The 13,458-nt window shown below is 29.6% G+C and overlaps 4 protein-coding genes across 15 annotated transcripts in view; 2 read left to right on the plus strand and 2 right to left on the minus strand.

Moving 5' to 3' along the window:
- Nucleotides 1–219: 219 nt before the first annotated feature.
- LOC122569612 lies at nt 220–4,761 on the plus strand. Of its 4 annotated transcripts, none has more exons than XM_043730896.1 (12): nt 403–664; nt 1,339–1,563; nt 1,762–1,862; nt 1,950–2,069; nt 2,209–2,379; nt 2,463–2,563; nt 2,648–2,945; nt 3,015–3,179; nt 3,245–3,385; nt 3,469–3,652; nt 3,899–3,946; nt 4,028–4,761. In XM_043730896.1, the coding sequence occupies exons 4-12, from the start codon at nt 1,950–1,952 to the stop codon at nt 4,099–4,101; spliced, it is 1,302 nt and encodes a 433-aa protein (XP_043586831.1). In that variant the 5' UTR covers nt 403–664; nt 1,339–1,563; nt 1,762–1,862; the 3' UTR covers nt 4,102–4,761. The 4 variants fall into 4 exon arrangements, with proteins under 4 accessions (XP_043586833.1, XP_043586831.1, XP_043586830.1 ...); XM_043730895.1 differs by lacking the exon at nt 403–664 and adding an exon at nt 717–1,165; XM_043730898.1 differs by lacking the exons at nt 403–664; nt 1,339–1,563 and adding an exon at nt 220–356.
- Nucleotides 2,963–6,952, minus strand: LOC122569615 (three-prime repair exonuclease 1). 8 transcript variants are annotated; one of them, XM_043730908.1, is made up of 6 exons: nt 6,731–6,870; nt 6,393–6,654; nt 6,056–6,313; nt 5,787–5,953; nt 5,217–5,718; nt 2,963–3,134 (listed from the first exon to the last, which is right to left on the minus strand). In XM_043730908.1, the coding sequence occupies exons 3-6, from the start codon at nt 6,261–6,263 to the stop codon at nt 3,112–3,114; spliced, it is 900 nt and encodes a 299-aa protein (XP_043586843.1). In that variant the 5' UTR covers nt 6,264–6,313; nt 6,393–6,654; nt 6,731–6,870; the 3' UTR covers nt 2,963–3,111. The 8 variants fall into 8 exon arrangements, with proteins under 8 accessions (XP_043586843.1, XP_043586844.1, XP_043586840.1 ...); XM_043730909.1 differs by lacking the exon at nt 2,963–3,134 and having other exon boundaries at nt 5,097–5,343; nt 5,590–5,718; XM_043730905.1 differs by lacking the exon at nt 2,963–3,134 and having other exon boundaries at nt 5,097–5,718; nt 6,843–6,894.
- A 26-nt stretch (nt 6,953–6,978) lies between these two features.
- LOC122569609 (anaphase-promoting complex subunit 5) lies at nt 6,979–11,068 on the plus strand. The gene is made up of 11 exons (XM_043730889.1): nt 6,979–7,259; nt 7,362–7,411; nt 7,600–7,979; nt 8,063–8,216; nt 8,324–8,505; nt 8,579–8,692; nt 8,757–8,886; nt 8,967–9,269; nt 10,023–10,144; nt 10,218–10,485; nt 10,593–11,068. Exons 1-11 carry the CDS (start codon nt 7,121–7,123, stop codon nt 10,959–10,961), a joined length of 2,211 nt encoding a protein of 736 aa, XP_043586824.1. The 5' UTR covers nt 6,979–7,120; the 3' UTR covers nt 10,962–11,068.
- Nucleotides 11,069–11,176: 108 nt separating this feature from the next.
- Nucleotides 11,177–13,458, minus strand: part of LOC122569613 (dipeptidase 1-like) — a 229,673-nt gene continuing 227,391 nt past the window's right edge. For both annotated transcript variants that reach the window (XM_043730901.1, XM_043730899.1), the window contains exon 8: nt 11,177–13,379. In XM_043730901.1, the coding sequence (XP_043586836.1) occupies nt 13,248–13,379 (132 nt within the window). In that variant the 3' untranslated portion in view covers nt 11,177–13,247. The remainder of the gene's footprint in view (nt 13,380–13,458) is intronic.

The raw sequence follows: 13,458 nt of genomic DNA on the forward strand, positions 1-13,458 counted from the left end.
TTTTCTTAATAATATCTATATTGTAGAAAAATTAGGCCTAAGATCATTTTATTTCTTTAGTGTTAACTCTTTGCGGACGAGGCCGCTCGACGAGCGATCGCCGCTGTGGACGAGAGCGTTTACGTTATTCATTGTTCAGACTTGTATCATTTTCATCAATGTTTAGTTCATCATCACTGTCACTATTATTAGAAATATTGAAACGTCTGAGCCGATTTATTGTTGAACAGAGTTCGTTTCTGCTGTCTGAAGCACTGTCGTCGTTCTCTATCTTGTCAAGCTCAAAATAATGTTCGTCATCACTACTATCACTATCGAACATGTTCTTTCTGGAACTTTTAGGCATCGTGTATAAGGTATTATAAAAAATATATAAAATATATAAAAAGCTTTCTGATTCATCTGGCAATGCCATTGAAAGATTAGAATTGGTTCTGACTCGACCATCATCGCGAGTTTACGTTAAACGGAAAATAAGATTTCTAAAGATCTATAATTTTCTTTCATCAAAAACATAATACTACTGTTTAGTTTACTATATCCATGCGTAAATACGCACAAAATTATCGCTTAGAAAAATAGACGTACGCCAGCCACTTCAAGATAACTGTACGGAACAGATTCGGGCGGCTATATGCCGACACGCGTCCGCAAAAGGTTAAATGTATGTATATACAGATATATACATTTATAAGAAATTATTGGTCCCACTTTATTTCTTACATATGTTATAGTTTATTAATCACTTGCGCTGCCAATAAACTCACGGTTGCGTGTGCCGTGCGCTAGAATATAACACGCGTTGAGACGACGAAGTAATCTGTCACTGCGTCTGCGAGTGCAACTTTTTAAGCTGCCCCTCAGTGCGCTGATAGGGTGCATCTTATATAGAGTTTTACACGGGTATGAATAAATACTCAACAGCATTTTATTTATTAGTCATCTACTACTGTATGGTAAATTTCAAAATATTTTGGAATATGTAATATTACAAGGCTTTCCTTGCACTCATTAGCCGATGTGCAGCGCACGTCATTTTTATTTCTGCGACAAATGCCCATCGACGTGGTATACACGTCACTGGCGATTTTGAAACAAAAGCATCTCGACACACGTGGCACGTCTTTCTAGCGCAAGTGGTTAAGTCACAAGTTCCGATATTACGGTAAAGTCTATGAAATTGTTTTCATATTATGTAACTGTTGCATTAAGTTTGACGTGAATAAGTATACAAGTCTATAATGTGTGACGTAAATAAGTATATGCTATAAGTACGTGCATAATTACATATACATATATGTTTTATGTTACATATGATGATATTCTATATGAAATTAGCAAAGTGATCTAGACATACGAATCAGTTAAGGACTACGTTATTATTAAAAAGTGAATTTCAACTGATATCTATTATCTTATTGAAAAAGAGTGTATATCTCTATCCTTCGGATCGTCTTTCGATCTCACTGGCATTGCCGATAACAGCGTATAAATCGCGAAGGGAAGCTAAACTTCGTAGTAATAGCTCCGACAGCGAATTCACCGATTTTGAATTCAAAGCGAGTAAGTTTGTAACAATACGTGTTTAGAACGCTATTCGTGAATTTGCTCCATATTTCAATAGTGATATGTATTTTATTATTAAGTGTGTACTTAACAAGTATAATAATTATATTTTTTAAATCGTATAATGTCGATTTCTTTCGATTTATGGCATGTAACTGTTTCTTCCAAAGCTTATAATTTATGATTTTGTTGCAGTAATATTCAAAAGGAGGGATTTACATATTACAAATCAAACGTGTTATATATTTCCATTGTTTCTTTTTCCAAAAAGAGAAACGCATTAATATATTTTTAAGGTCTTTTTTATTATAATCTTACATAGATTCAGAATGTCTTATTTATTAAAATATTAAATATTAAAATATTTTTATTCGTATATACAGATGCAAAACGCGGAAATGAAGAAGTATCTTCAAAGTGATGAAATATTCACTAAAATAAGTAGCATGTTCATATCACTACAAATTGATGAGGTAAAGAAAGTTAACGAGCAGTTATTACCGGTGAGTTTTGCTGCAAAGAAATTATGTAATTAAATATATTGTTCATAATAAGATTATATCAAATATTTAAAAACGTAATAGTGACTTAAATTTTCTATTTATATTCATATGTATTAATATAATTTAATTTAATAAATAGGTAATTGAAACGCTAATAAATCATATGAAATCAGTGGATTCACTGTTTAAAAAAATGTATCAAGAAATTATTTTCTGTGGTAGTTTCTATAAAAGTACAAAAATAGAGGCACCAAATGAATTTGATCTCAACATTACTTTAAAGCTCCCTATCAACTATAATTACATAAATGTAAGGATGTTTTTAGTTAGTTCAGATGTATATTAAATTATGTTTAATTTTATATTGATATATATTTTCTTTCTACTATTTAGTGTTCCTCAAGTCGAGCAGGTTTTGTAAAAATATCTATAGAAGATAATGTGCAGGCACGTAATACATCTACATATCAAAATCTTACAAATCAAGAAATAAGGTTACAAAATAAACTATAATTATTAAGTATAAAGTATATGAAGAATTTTATTACACTTTTATGTAAAGTATTATTGTTTTCTAGACAACTTAACAAATTAATATGTAATAATTTTGTGAATCCAAATACATTTCGTTTCTGGATTAAAGGAATTATAGACAGAGTTATGACCAAGCTACAGAAGGTTGGAAATAGATACAGATTACTAATAAATAATTCTTATACAGCAAACATTACAAAAAGTGAAAGTGGACCTGCAATCACATTAATAGTGAATATTCCACATAAAACTGAGGATATATGTGTTGATTTAGCACCATCCTTACCTTTTGATATAAATGTCATTCAAAGATATATCCCAAAATTTTATGAACTTACAGTGGTTTGTGTATTTATCACAGTATTTTATTTAAGTAAAGGCACTTGTATCATAAATATTTTTTGTTTTTAGTGTCGAAATAAAAGATGGTTTGCAATTCCAGTACCAGTATGTACTGATTGCAATGACAGTGATTCTGATTTGGCATCCTTTTATTGGAGAACTGCTTTTAGTCTTCAAGAAAATGAGATCCTTAAAAGATATGGTCGTGTAAAACAAGTTATACGTTTCCTGAAGGTTGCTTAACAAAGTATTTCATCTTAGTATGATTACAATATTTCTGACATCATTGTATTTTTTAGAAATTAAGAGATACACAAAACATGAAGAGTATAGCAAGCTATTACATAGAAACTACATGTTTAAATAAACTGACAGAAACAGATATAATCGGTATCGAAATAGATATCGATAGAATATCTTTAACATATTTCTTTTTTGAAGTAATATAAACCATATTGAATCAATATACACATAAAATTTATAAAGTATTACATGTTTCCATATAAATTATTGCTGTTTTTAGATGCTTAAAGAGTTACAACGTGTTTGTGAGCAAGGCAAGCTAGACTATTATTGGAATAAAGAGTACAATTTGTTATCCAAAATTAGCCAGATGAAAATGTATAACATAGCTCAACGTTTAAAAAACATCATTAAAGATATTGAAAAGAATCCAACGGATAAATATATATTGGCCAAATATATTCGTAAGTTATGTTGTATAAATATATTAAATTATATTAAAATGTATTTGTTTTATGCGTCTCCTAGTGTAAAACTTGATACAAATAAGTGGATTTTGTCCCACATGAATATGTAAAACATTTTCTTTGCAAATTCTTTGCTAAAACATTTATAAAAATAGCGTTTAGAGAAATAGGTAATGATTATTTATAATGATAATATCCTGCTAGTCTGTATCAAATCTAAAGCTATTATTTTTTACATTACAGTAAACTCGAGGGAATTGTTGTTACTAAAGAACAACATAACTAACCCAGGTATATATTAGTTATCATAATAAAACAATAATTAGAATAATTACGCACTGTACTAATTACGTCATTATGTATGTATTATAGGCAACACAATTCAAAATGACGAGAGAAACAATGATACAGACCAAACAAATCAAGGCGGTTGTGTAATTCTCTAATTTTATTGCCTAAATTTGTTGCAATAAAATATTACATATATATATTCTTATTATAATATATATCATATAATATATATATTATAATAAAATTATAACAACTATACTTTAACTTAGCTAATTCCGGATTGATCAAGAATAAATAATTAACAGTGGTTTAAACTACATTAGAAAATAATACAAAAATGTTGAGTAAAATTTTTTCATAAGATGCTTCATTTTCGAAAAAAGCAAATTTAAAAATGTATCCTGCGCGTTTATCAGACCAGTTCGTAATTACACATGTTTACACTTTGTTTTCTTAAAAATGTAGTCTTAAATGAAAAAAGTTTATTTTACATTTTTTACTTATTTTCACATGTATAATAACCTTCTATTGATTGTTTGCTCATACCTAGTGAGTACTTAGCCAAGTTAAAGTATACTTTACAAATTTTCAATTTCGATTTTCTCAGAGACAAAGTGTCATATGAAAAAATTTTATCCTATCTAATTCGACTTATTTTTTCATGTAGATATTCAAATAAAATAATTATCCCTAAGTTAAGAAAATATATACTAAAGAAATCAGTGTCTGTTAGTGTGAAAAAACCTCTTTGTAATAAACAAACTCTAATATATGGTAAGGTACTATTATTATTATTATTATTATTGTTATTATTATTATTATTATTATTATTATTATTATTATTATTATTATTATTATTATTATTATTATTATTATTATTATGTACATATGTATATTCTATTATTATAAAAGAATTTTTAGACGCTTTATAAATTCTTATGTACACATTGTAAAATAAATTTCTAAATTGATAGTTATATTTATCATTTCCAAAATTTGTAATATATTTACGAAAATTTATATTTTGAACTATTTTCAGAAGATAAAATAGATTTTGATATAATCCAATATATGTACACATTTAATAGATATATTTCCTTAAGTGGAATCATAAACACAATACTATCAAAAAAAAAAAAAAATGTCACTCTTTCAACAAATATATTTTATTTGGTGGTATAATTAGTCAAAGGTACTGCATTGCAATCTGTCCATTCTACGAAGAAATTTCTTAACTTGATAGCACAGCGAATCATAGTAAGACAATCACCTTCTGCACTATGTGCCTCTTCAGGGTTATTACCAAAAATATGTTTATAAACACTACCCAATTTAAAATCAATGGGCCGACTATTTGTAAAATCTAATTGTTTTCTTACATTACTTCCTCTTCTACCCTGAAAATTTTCATCACAGTGTTTTAATTTTATAATTTGATTCTCAGGTGTCTTTTCATTGATTTTTTGCATCTTTTTACAGTAACTAGTTCGTGGAGTGTTAAGTACACTATACGAATGAACTGTTGTTTCTTTAATCTTAGTTGGAGTGTTATTTTTGTTATGATCATTAAGATTTGCATCCATAATAGAATCTAATGCATCAGATAAAACCTTATCATAACCATCATTCAATAAAATACTAACTTCAGTACAATTGGAACTACTAACAGTAGGTTGTACAATATCTATTTCTTTTATTGGTTTTTGTTTACGGGAAAAAAATTCTTTAACTAGATGCATCATGTCAATGCTTAAAATATTTTCACTGAAATTCTTTAAAGAGACAAATCAGATTAGTCATGAATTTGTAAAATTATATTACGATATAATACTACATATACCTTCTCAATATTTTTGAATTCTGTTAAAAATATTGGATAGTCATAATTATTTCCATTATAAGCTACAAAACAAGCTGGTGCTGCTAATCGATTTATAAAATTCAGTACTAAGTTATATATGTCACAGTTAAAACACGGAAATTCTTTTAAATTTTCATTGGATAAGCCTATAATAATGTAAGTTTTATTTATATAAAAATTGAAAGATATAGCAGTTCGTTTAAGGTAAAATAAAAATTGTTTGCTAAAAATAATTAAATGTTAGATACCTGTCAATTTTTCAATATCCTTTGAAATAGGTACATTTGGATGTATTGGTAAAACAAGTTTCTGTAAAATCCTTGGTGAAATATTTGTAGTATTGCATATAGCAGTTCTTGATACTGCGATTAATGACATTTCTGTGATTTTTGGCATGTAATTCTTTGTAATTAATCCAGTTGTTTCCAAATCAAGAAATATAAATGTTTTTATCATTTTTAAAAAGCTTTAATAAGGTCAATTAAAATAGATGTGCAATTGGATTCCTATTTTGGAAATAAAATTTATATTAACTACAAAGTTAATAATTATTTCACTAACTTGTAATGTTATCTTTGTACTAACCTTTTAAATCATAACATGCATTAAAATACATATAACCATGCTAAGTATTGGGTTGCCAAGTACGTGATTACGGATTTTGTCATTAAGTGGTAATGACAAAACTCGCAATCAGTTGCCATCCAAATAGTATAACGTATAGTAATATAATAGTAATATAATATAATAATAATAGTAGTATAATAATAGTAATATATTTAGTCTATAAATTAGTATATAAAATGTTAGGATATTTACTCATGTCTATTATTATCTGTTATCATATCTGGAAATTAATTGTTACTATTAAATAAGTTAAATTTTCAATATTATTATGTTATTTATCAAATGCATATGTGTACTTTTCTTAAGCGTTTACTGTGTATGTTAACTTAGTATGTTTTCATGTTCATAAGAATGAGTTACATGTAGAAGCTGCAATATTATGTTGTTTCTATATATTACTTTTCTTACATATATTTGCAGTAGAATAAAAAATTTGTGCTTTTTGTAATATAGGTATTTTTTATTACATAATATATGTATGTACATAGAGAGGGGATGCGGTGTTGGATAAAACATATGAGAGTTAAAGCTCCCTCACCGTGATAATATCGAACTAATCCTGTTATACGATAACAATAAGTATAAATTCGTTTACCATTGCTAATTTCAGATGTATAAATTAGCATACATATAAAATCTTCTTTTCGTTTAAAATGGAAAGTATATAGTTAATTGAAATACGTGCTATGATACCGTTGATCACGATGTCTACGGATTTAATGAACATCGATGGCAATATAAAAAGAGTGCAAAAAGAAACTTTGACACCATACAAAATAGCAACTGTCATTTTGATTAAAGAATATTGCAATGAAACAACAAAAGGTAATTTACTATCTTTATAGACATCATAATATAAATTTATTATAAATATTGTAATACTATATTATTAATGTTACTAATATTAATATTAATATTTTGTTCCAGCAATTGTGGAAAGACGCGATTTTTGTTTAGTCGCTTTGAAATTGATTCAAGTAAGTATTAATAAAATGATTTTATTTAATATATTTTTTGTACACTAAATAAAGTAAAATATTCTATACACACACAAACGCGCGCGCGCACACACACACACACATTCATATGTATACTATTATAAAGGGTTAATATTTAATTTTATTGGAGTATATTAAATAATGAATGTTTTTATATTTTTTGTTAGTCACCTGACATGGATCTTAATACACTTCTGAATATATTACATTCCCCTGAATATATATTACATCGGTTTGCACATCATATGGAAGTGCAATTGAATATATTAAGAGGAAAAGGGGTTGAAGGATTATTAGATTTATTTGATAATGTTGGACGTCTTATGAAACCAACATTGGATCATTCTCTTTCTTTACCTGCTCTAAATAAAAATTCGGTGCTTGGACTATATATAAGGAGAGTTATAATCTTTTTTGAAAAATTACCTTTTGATCAAGTTGTAGCTCTTTATGAAGCTTTGAAAAAATACTTGGATAAAAGAATTAATACGTTTGATGGTTCCGATATATCTGCAGCTTCTAAAACAGAAGATTCATATATAAATGAGTATGTGTTCATTATATTCATAAACTGTGATTTTGTTATGTTATATATATGTATTTTGTTATAATTTCTCTGTATTTTGAAAGAATTAAAACAACTTGGGGTGGAAGACAAGCTGAATTACTTGTTGCACAACAAGCACATACTATACAAACAGATGAACATAAAGCGATGTCTCCTGCAGAACTGCAAGTTCTTGTACGAGAACTTTTAAGTTGTAGTCCTTATTATGCAGAAGCTGTGAGTGTCATGTAGTAAGAACACATTTTATTTATATATATTTTAAAAGATGCAGTTAAATATCTTTTTGTATTTCTTACTTTCTCATAATCTTTAATATGTTTCAGCATTATTTAAGTTATTTAAACTGTTTAAGGGTCAATGAATACTGTGGAGCTATAGATAGTCTTTATCACTGCTTTGATAGATTAGCACCTTTGGAAAACCGTTCTGCACCTGAAGATAAATCTCGCATTTTCAGATATGCAGCTTTAAATCTAGCAGTTTTACATGCTCAATTTAATCATAAGTGCGTTTTTATATAAATTTAAAAATTAAGAATTTTGTATACAATTCATGTTGTCATTTCATTATCATTTAAGGGAAGTAGCACAAGCTGCTTTGAAAGAAGCTATCATGATGGCTCAAGAAGCTGGAGATAATGTCTGTTTACAATTAGCACATGCTTGGATGTATCATTTAGCTATCAAACAAAAGTAAGTTAAAATCTCTTAACTTGCATTGATATATATTTATCACCATATTTGTAATATAATTTAGGGGACCATTGATAGAAAGATCAGTTGGCAAGGCAAGTATGTTAGGAATAACTCACACAACTGGATTAGGTCTTATCGCATATGCTCATAATTCTGCTTTAGAAGCTAAGAGTCCATCACAAGTGTTCGAGGTATTTTTTTAATTCAGTTGTATTCAATGTGTATTCTAATGCTTATTCAAGATTAAATTATTCTTATTATTTAATTGCAGACTCTGATGAAATCTGATGTCTTAAATTGTCAACATTCTATGGTAGATTTAATGTCAATGACATATGCCGAAAAATCTGCGTTATGGGCATACTATGGTAAAACTGAGATGTCTTCAGTCTGTGCTCAGTTATTACTTTTACATAATACAGGGGATAAAAAACAGCATATGTTTAATGGACCATCTACTTGTCAGGTTGTCATTAATATCGCGAATATCTTAGTAGAATTTGGAGAATATTTTTTGGTTGACATCGTACTTGCTCATGCTAAGGAGAGGTTTCCTAATGAACCGTGTAATAAGGTACCATTTATAAATTAACCCTTTGTGGACGGGGCCGCTCGACGAGCGATCGCTGCTGTGGACGAGAGGTATTGGCGCGCGCAGTTGAGAAGATATACACGTTGAACGTTTGCGTTATTCATTGTTGAGACTTGTATCATTTTCATCAATATTTAGTTCATCATCACTGTCACTATTATTAGAAATATTGAAACGTCTGAGCCGATTCATTGTTGAACAGAGTTCGTTTCTGCTGTCTGAAGCACTGTCGTCGTCTTCTATCTTGTCAAGCTCAAAATAATGTTCGTCATCACTACTATCACTATCGAACATGTTCTTTCTGGAACTTTTAGGCATCGCGTATAAGGTATTATAAAAAATATATAAAATATATAAAAAGCTTTCTGATTCATCTGGCAATGCCATTGAAAGATTAGAATTGGTTCTGACTCGACCATCATCGCGAGTTTACGTTAAGCGGAAAATAAGATTTCTAAAGATCTATAATTTTCTTTCATCAAAAACATAATACTACTGTTTAGTTTACTATATCCATGCGTAAATACGCATAAGATTATCGCTTAGAAAAATAGACGTACGCCAGCCACTTCAAGATAACTGTACGGAACAGATTCGGGCGGCTATATGCCGACACGCGTTCCCAACGGTGAAAAGACTTGGGCGGCTATTTGCCGACACTCGTCCGCAAAGGGTTAATGTTATACTTAACCGAATGAATCATATAACGAAGTTTAAGTGTTATTTGTTTCATAGATATGGAAGTTAAGCGAGCAACTTTATGTGTTTACGCAATTAATGAGACAAGAAAAGTGGAGTGAGGCTGAAGCAATAGCGTCAAATATTTCAAGTTTAGATCCTTTGGAATCTAAATTTAGGTATAACGATATGTTAAAATATGTCATTTTATTATGCAGGGTCTGTATTGTCTTTAAAAATTTGAATGTTTAGGTTAGCGGAAGTTTGTTTGGAAAAAGGGGATTATCCAAAAGGTTTAGATTATATCGACAGCATTGGCAAAGAAGAGCAATTAACACCTCAAAATAAAATAAGAACTATGATTTTATTAAGTCAAATAATGTGCGCTTCTGTTTCACCAGAGAGTGGGATTGTAGGAGTGAATTCTTTGGTACTTCTAAATACAGCTCTAGAACTTGCAGTAAAAAATCATTTATCTTATTATAAAGCATTAATAAAAATGCATCTTGCAAACATTCAGGTAATTAGATTAATTAATACATTTTTTCATTAATTTAAAGATATTGAGGATATTGATTACATTATAAATATTATGAGTATTATATTGATCTTTTATTAACGTTCCAGTTAATAATGGGTATGCCAACTTTAGCACTAAACTTAGTAGAAGAAGCAATCACACAAATTTTAGCGCATGGAGGATATTACGATCAAGGTAGAGCGTTTGTTCTATATACGAAATGTTTAGTTGCTACTGCTCCAACATGTGACAAGACGCGAAAGGAAGTAATCTTAAAAGCTATTAAAGCACTTTCAAAGGCGAAAAATTATTTTACAAAAGTCGAAGCATATGGAAGACTAAGAATTACGTTGTGTTTAGAATCTTTACTATGTCACGAGATCGATCTTAAAACTGAACGAAATCAATGTGCTTTTGAATTTCGCCAACTAGATCAACAGCTTCTTACAAAATTAAATAATTTGTCTTTATATTGAAGACCAAAATGCAGAAAAAGAAGATAAGGACAAATATGTAGAATTGAAGGACTTCTTCATTTGTATTAAGAAACGAAACATTCAAATATACAGTATTTTCTTAAAAATCCTGCATTATTATTTATTATTAAGTATGTGTATTAGGTAATAATTGAAAAAAATACTAAGGTATTGATACTAATAAAACTCTTTTAATTAAATTCATACAATTACATTTTATAAAATACAAATTACGGTGAAATGTTCTGACGATATGGAAATCTATTGTAAAATAAGGATAAGGGAAAATGAAGAGTCGAACAATGACAAGTATACAATAGAAACATTTATTTATAGAATCCGCTGCGAAGCTACAACGGAATTTTTGATATTCTAAAGTTTCTTACCTACTCCTCGTGTAGGAGTTAGGTATAATCCATACGAGTTATCTTCATTCTGTTTGTTAGCCGATAGCAATTTTTTTTTTTGAAGAATCAACTCGCATGAATCACATAGTAAGTGCACACAGGACACAAATAGGTGAATGGTGACACATGAAAATCGCAGGGGTGAATTTTTATCAAAACCCCAGAAACTTCCAGCGAGTCGTCGAAGATATTAGATGATGCTTTTGTCGAGGAAAATTTGGATGTGTATAAGTGATAGATTACATCCGATATAACACGTTGAGAAACACTCACACACGTTAGAATTCTATCGACAATAGTTCTTGTGAGCAATTTTTATCTTATCCAAGTATCTCTTATTTTTTGAAAGCATTTTGTTTTGTATAACAATATTCTCCTCTCTATAATACTAACAGCAAGATTCACTTTGCGAATATGCTTTTTCTTTGCGTCATTTTGTTAAAACAGATATGTTTTCCTTCCGAAACCTTTTTCACTTCAACGACTATAATAATGTTTTTCAAATAAACCCGTGATTCTTTCAGATATGGGTTTGCTCATTTTGATTCCTCAAATTATTAACGCTAAAGTGCACGTATTTTTGGTGCAACGAAGGGGGGAAGACATATGAAGATACACAGCCGGGTTCACACATAATATTTTTTTCTTTTACAGTACGAGAGTGACATAGTTTAGAAGATTTCTATATTGTCACAATATGTTCTCTTTATTTGCTTCGGTATACCGATTTACGTATAATTGATCGTTTTGCTTGGCATTTAAAAAATCATTTTTTTACAAGAATTTCATGCAATTTGGTACTTCTAGTACGTCAAAAACATTATCTAGAAGTATGATCTTTTTAATTGTAATTGATCGATTTGAAACTAAATTCTTTTTCATTAAATTATTTAGTGGTGTTTTTAAACATACGTCGAAGGTATATATGTATATATACTCGCACGTATACAATATCAAATTGTAGGATTTAGCCTGGTTTTCGACAACACTTACTTTCTTGAAGAACACAGCGCTCTATAACTCTTCGAACGACAATGAAAATTCTAAATTCTCCCAGTGATGTACACAGTTCTTCGAATTAACTTAACTTTTGTATCGTAAAACTATGAAGTGGAGAAAAATCTGTTTACACTTTATTCAAAGATTGCATATTAGAATACACGTATTTCTTTTTATAATAAATTTTACAATGCGTTGCTATTACTCCTATGAAAAATAGCATTGTCACCTTGTACATATCTGTTCTGAAACATATGTACGAGATGCCAAAATATGGTTGTTATAAATGTTTAAAATACAGATGATTTTATAATCAATTTTCCTCTACTTAAAACTTAAGCCTTAAATTATTGTTGACAGATACATTGGTAATTTAGAACGTGAATTTCCTAATGCTTAATGGTTATTTTAACGTTAACGATAATAAAATAAACGTTATGATAAAAACACGATCGTCGTATTTTCTTAATCGTTCGAATAATTATAAACATGGCGAATTAACAGTTTTGGAGAGGCTCGTTGAGAAATAATAACGTTCCATGTTTGTGCTTTCAAGCAAAAGAAACCTACAGCCCAGCAAATTAAACGTTCGAAGCTGTGTATTTCGTTCGAGGTAGGTTCTTCATCCTTTCTTTTTTCTCTCGTTCAATTGTTATCCTGATTGAGCATCTAAAAAGGGACAGATTTTGTAGGCGGGCAAGAATCAAGCAATGAGAAGCTCTCTCTCTCTCTCTTTCTCTCTCTTGGATCGCTCGTTCTGCTAGGACTTCTCCGGTTTCGACGCGACTCAGCTCGTCTTGTCGAGCATAGGACGGCAGGGTGCTCGTGGAGAAGTAATTTGCACACCATCCGGAAACTATAGAAGGACACGATAGAACGATCAAATCTCCATGACCGTCTGCACGGAGTTGATATCGAGTGCACAACTGCCGGTTGTGTCGGGAGAATCCTGAAGGTATTCTTCGGAAGGCGTCATACCGGCTGTTCTCATGTCGTCCCTCACTTTTTCCACCTGAAACGAATAACACGCAAGATATCATTCTCATAAAAAAGTTTTACTTTTGTCCTAAGTTTTCGTAAAACAAAAATAT

Source organism: Bombus pyrosoma, linkage group LG7 (assembly GCF_014825855.1).
Source record: "Bombus pyrosoma isolate SC7728 linkage group LG7, ASM1482585v1, whole genome shotgun sequence".
In the NCBI taxonomy this organism is placed as follows: Eukaryota; Metazoa; Arthropoda; class Insecta; order Hymenoptera; family Apidae; genus Bombus; species Bombus pyrosoma.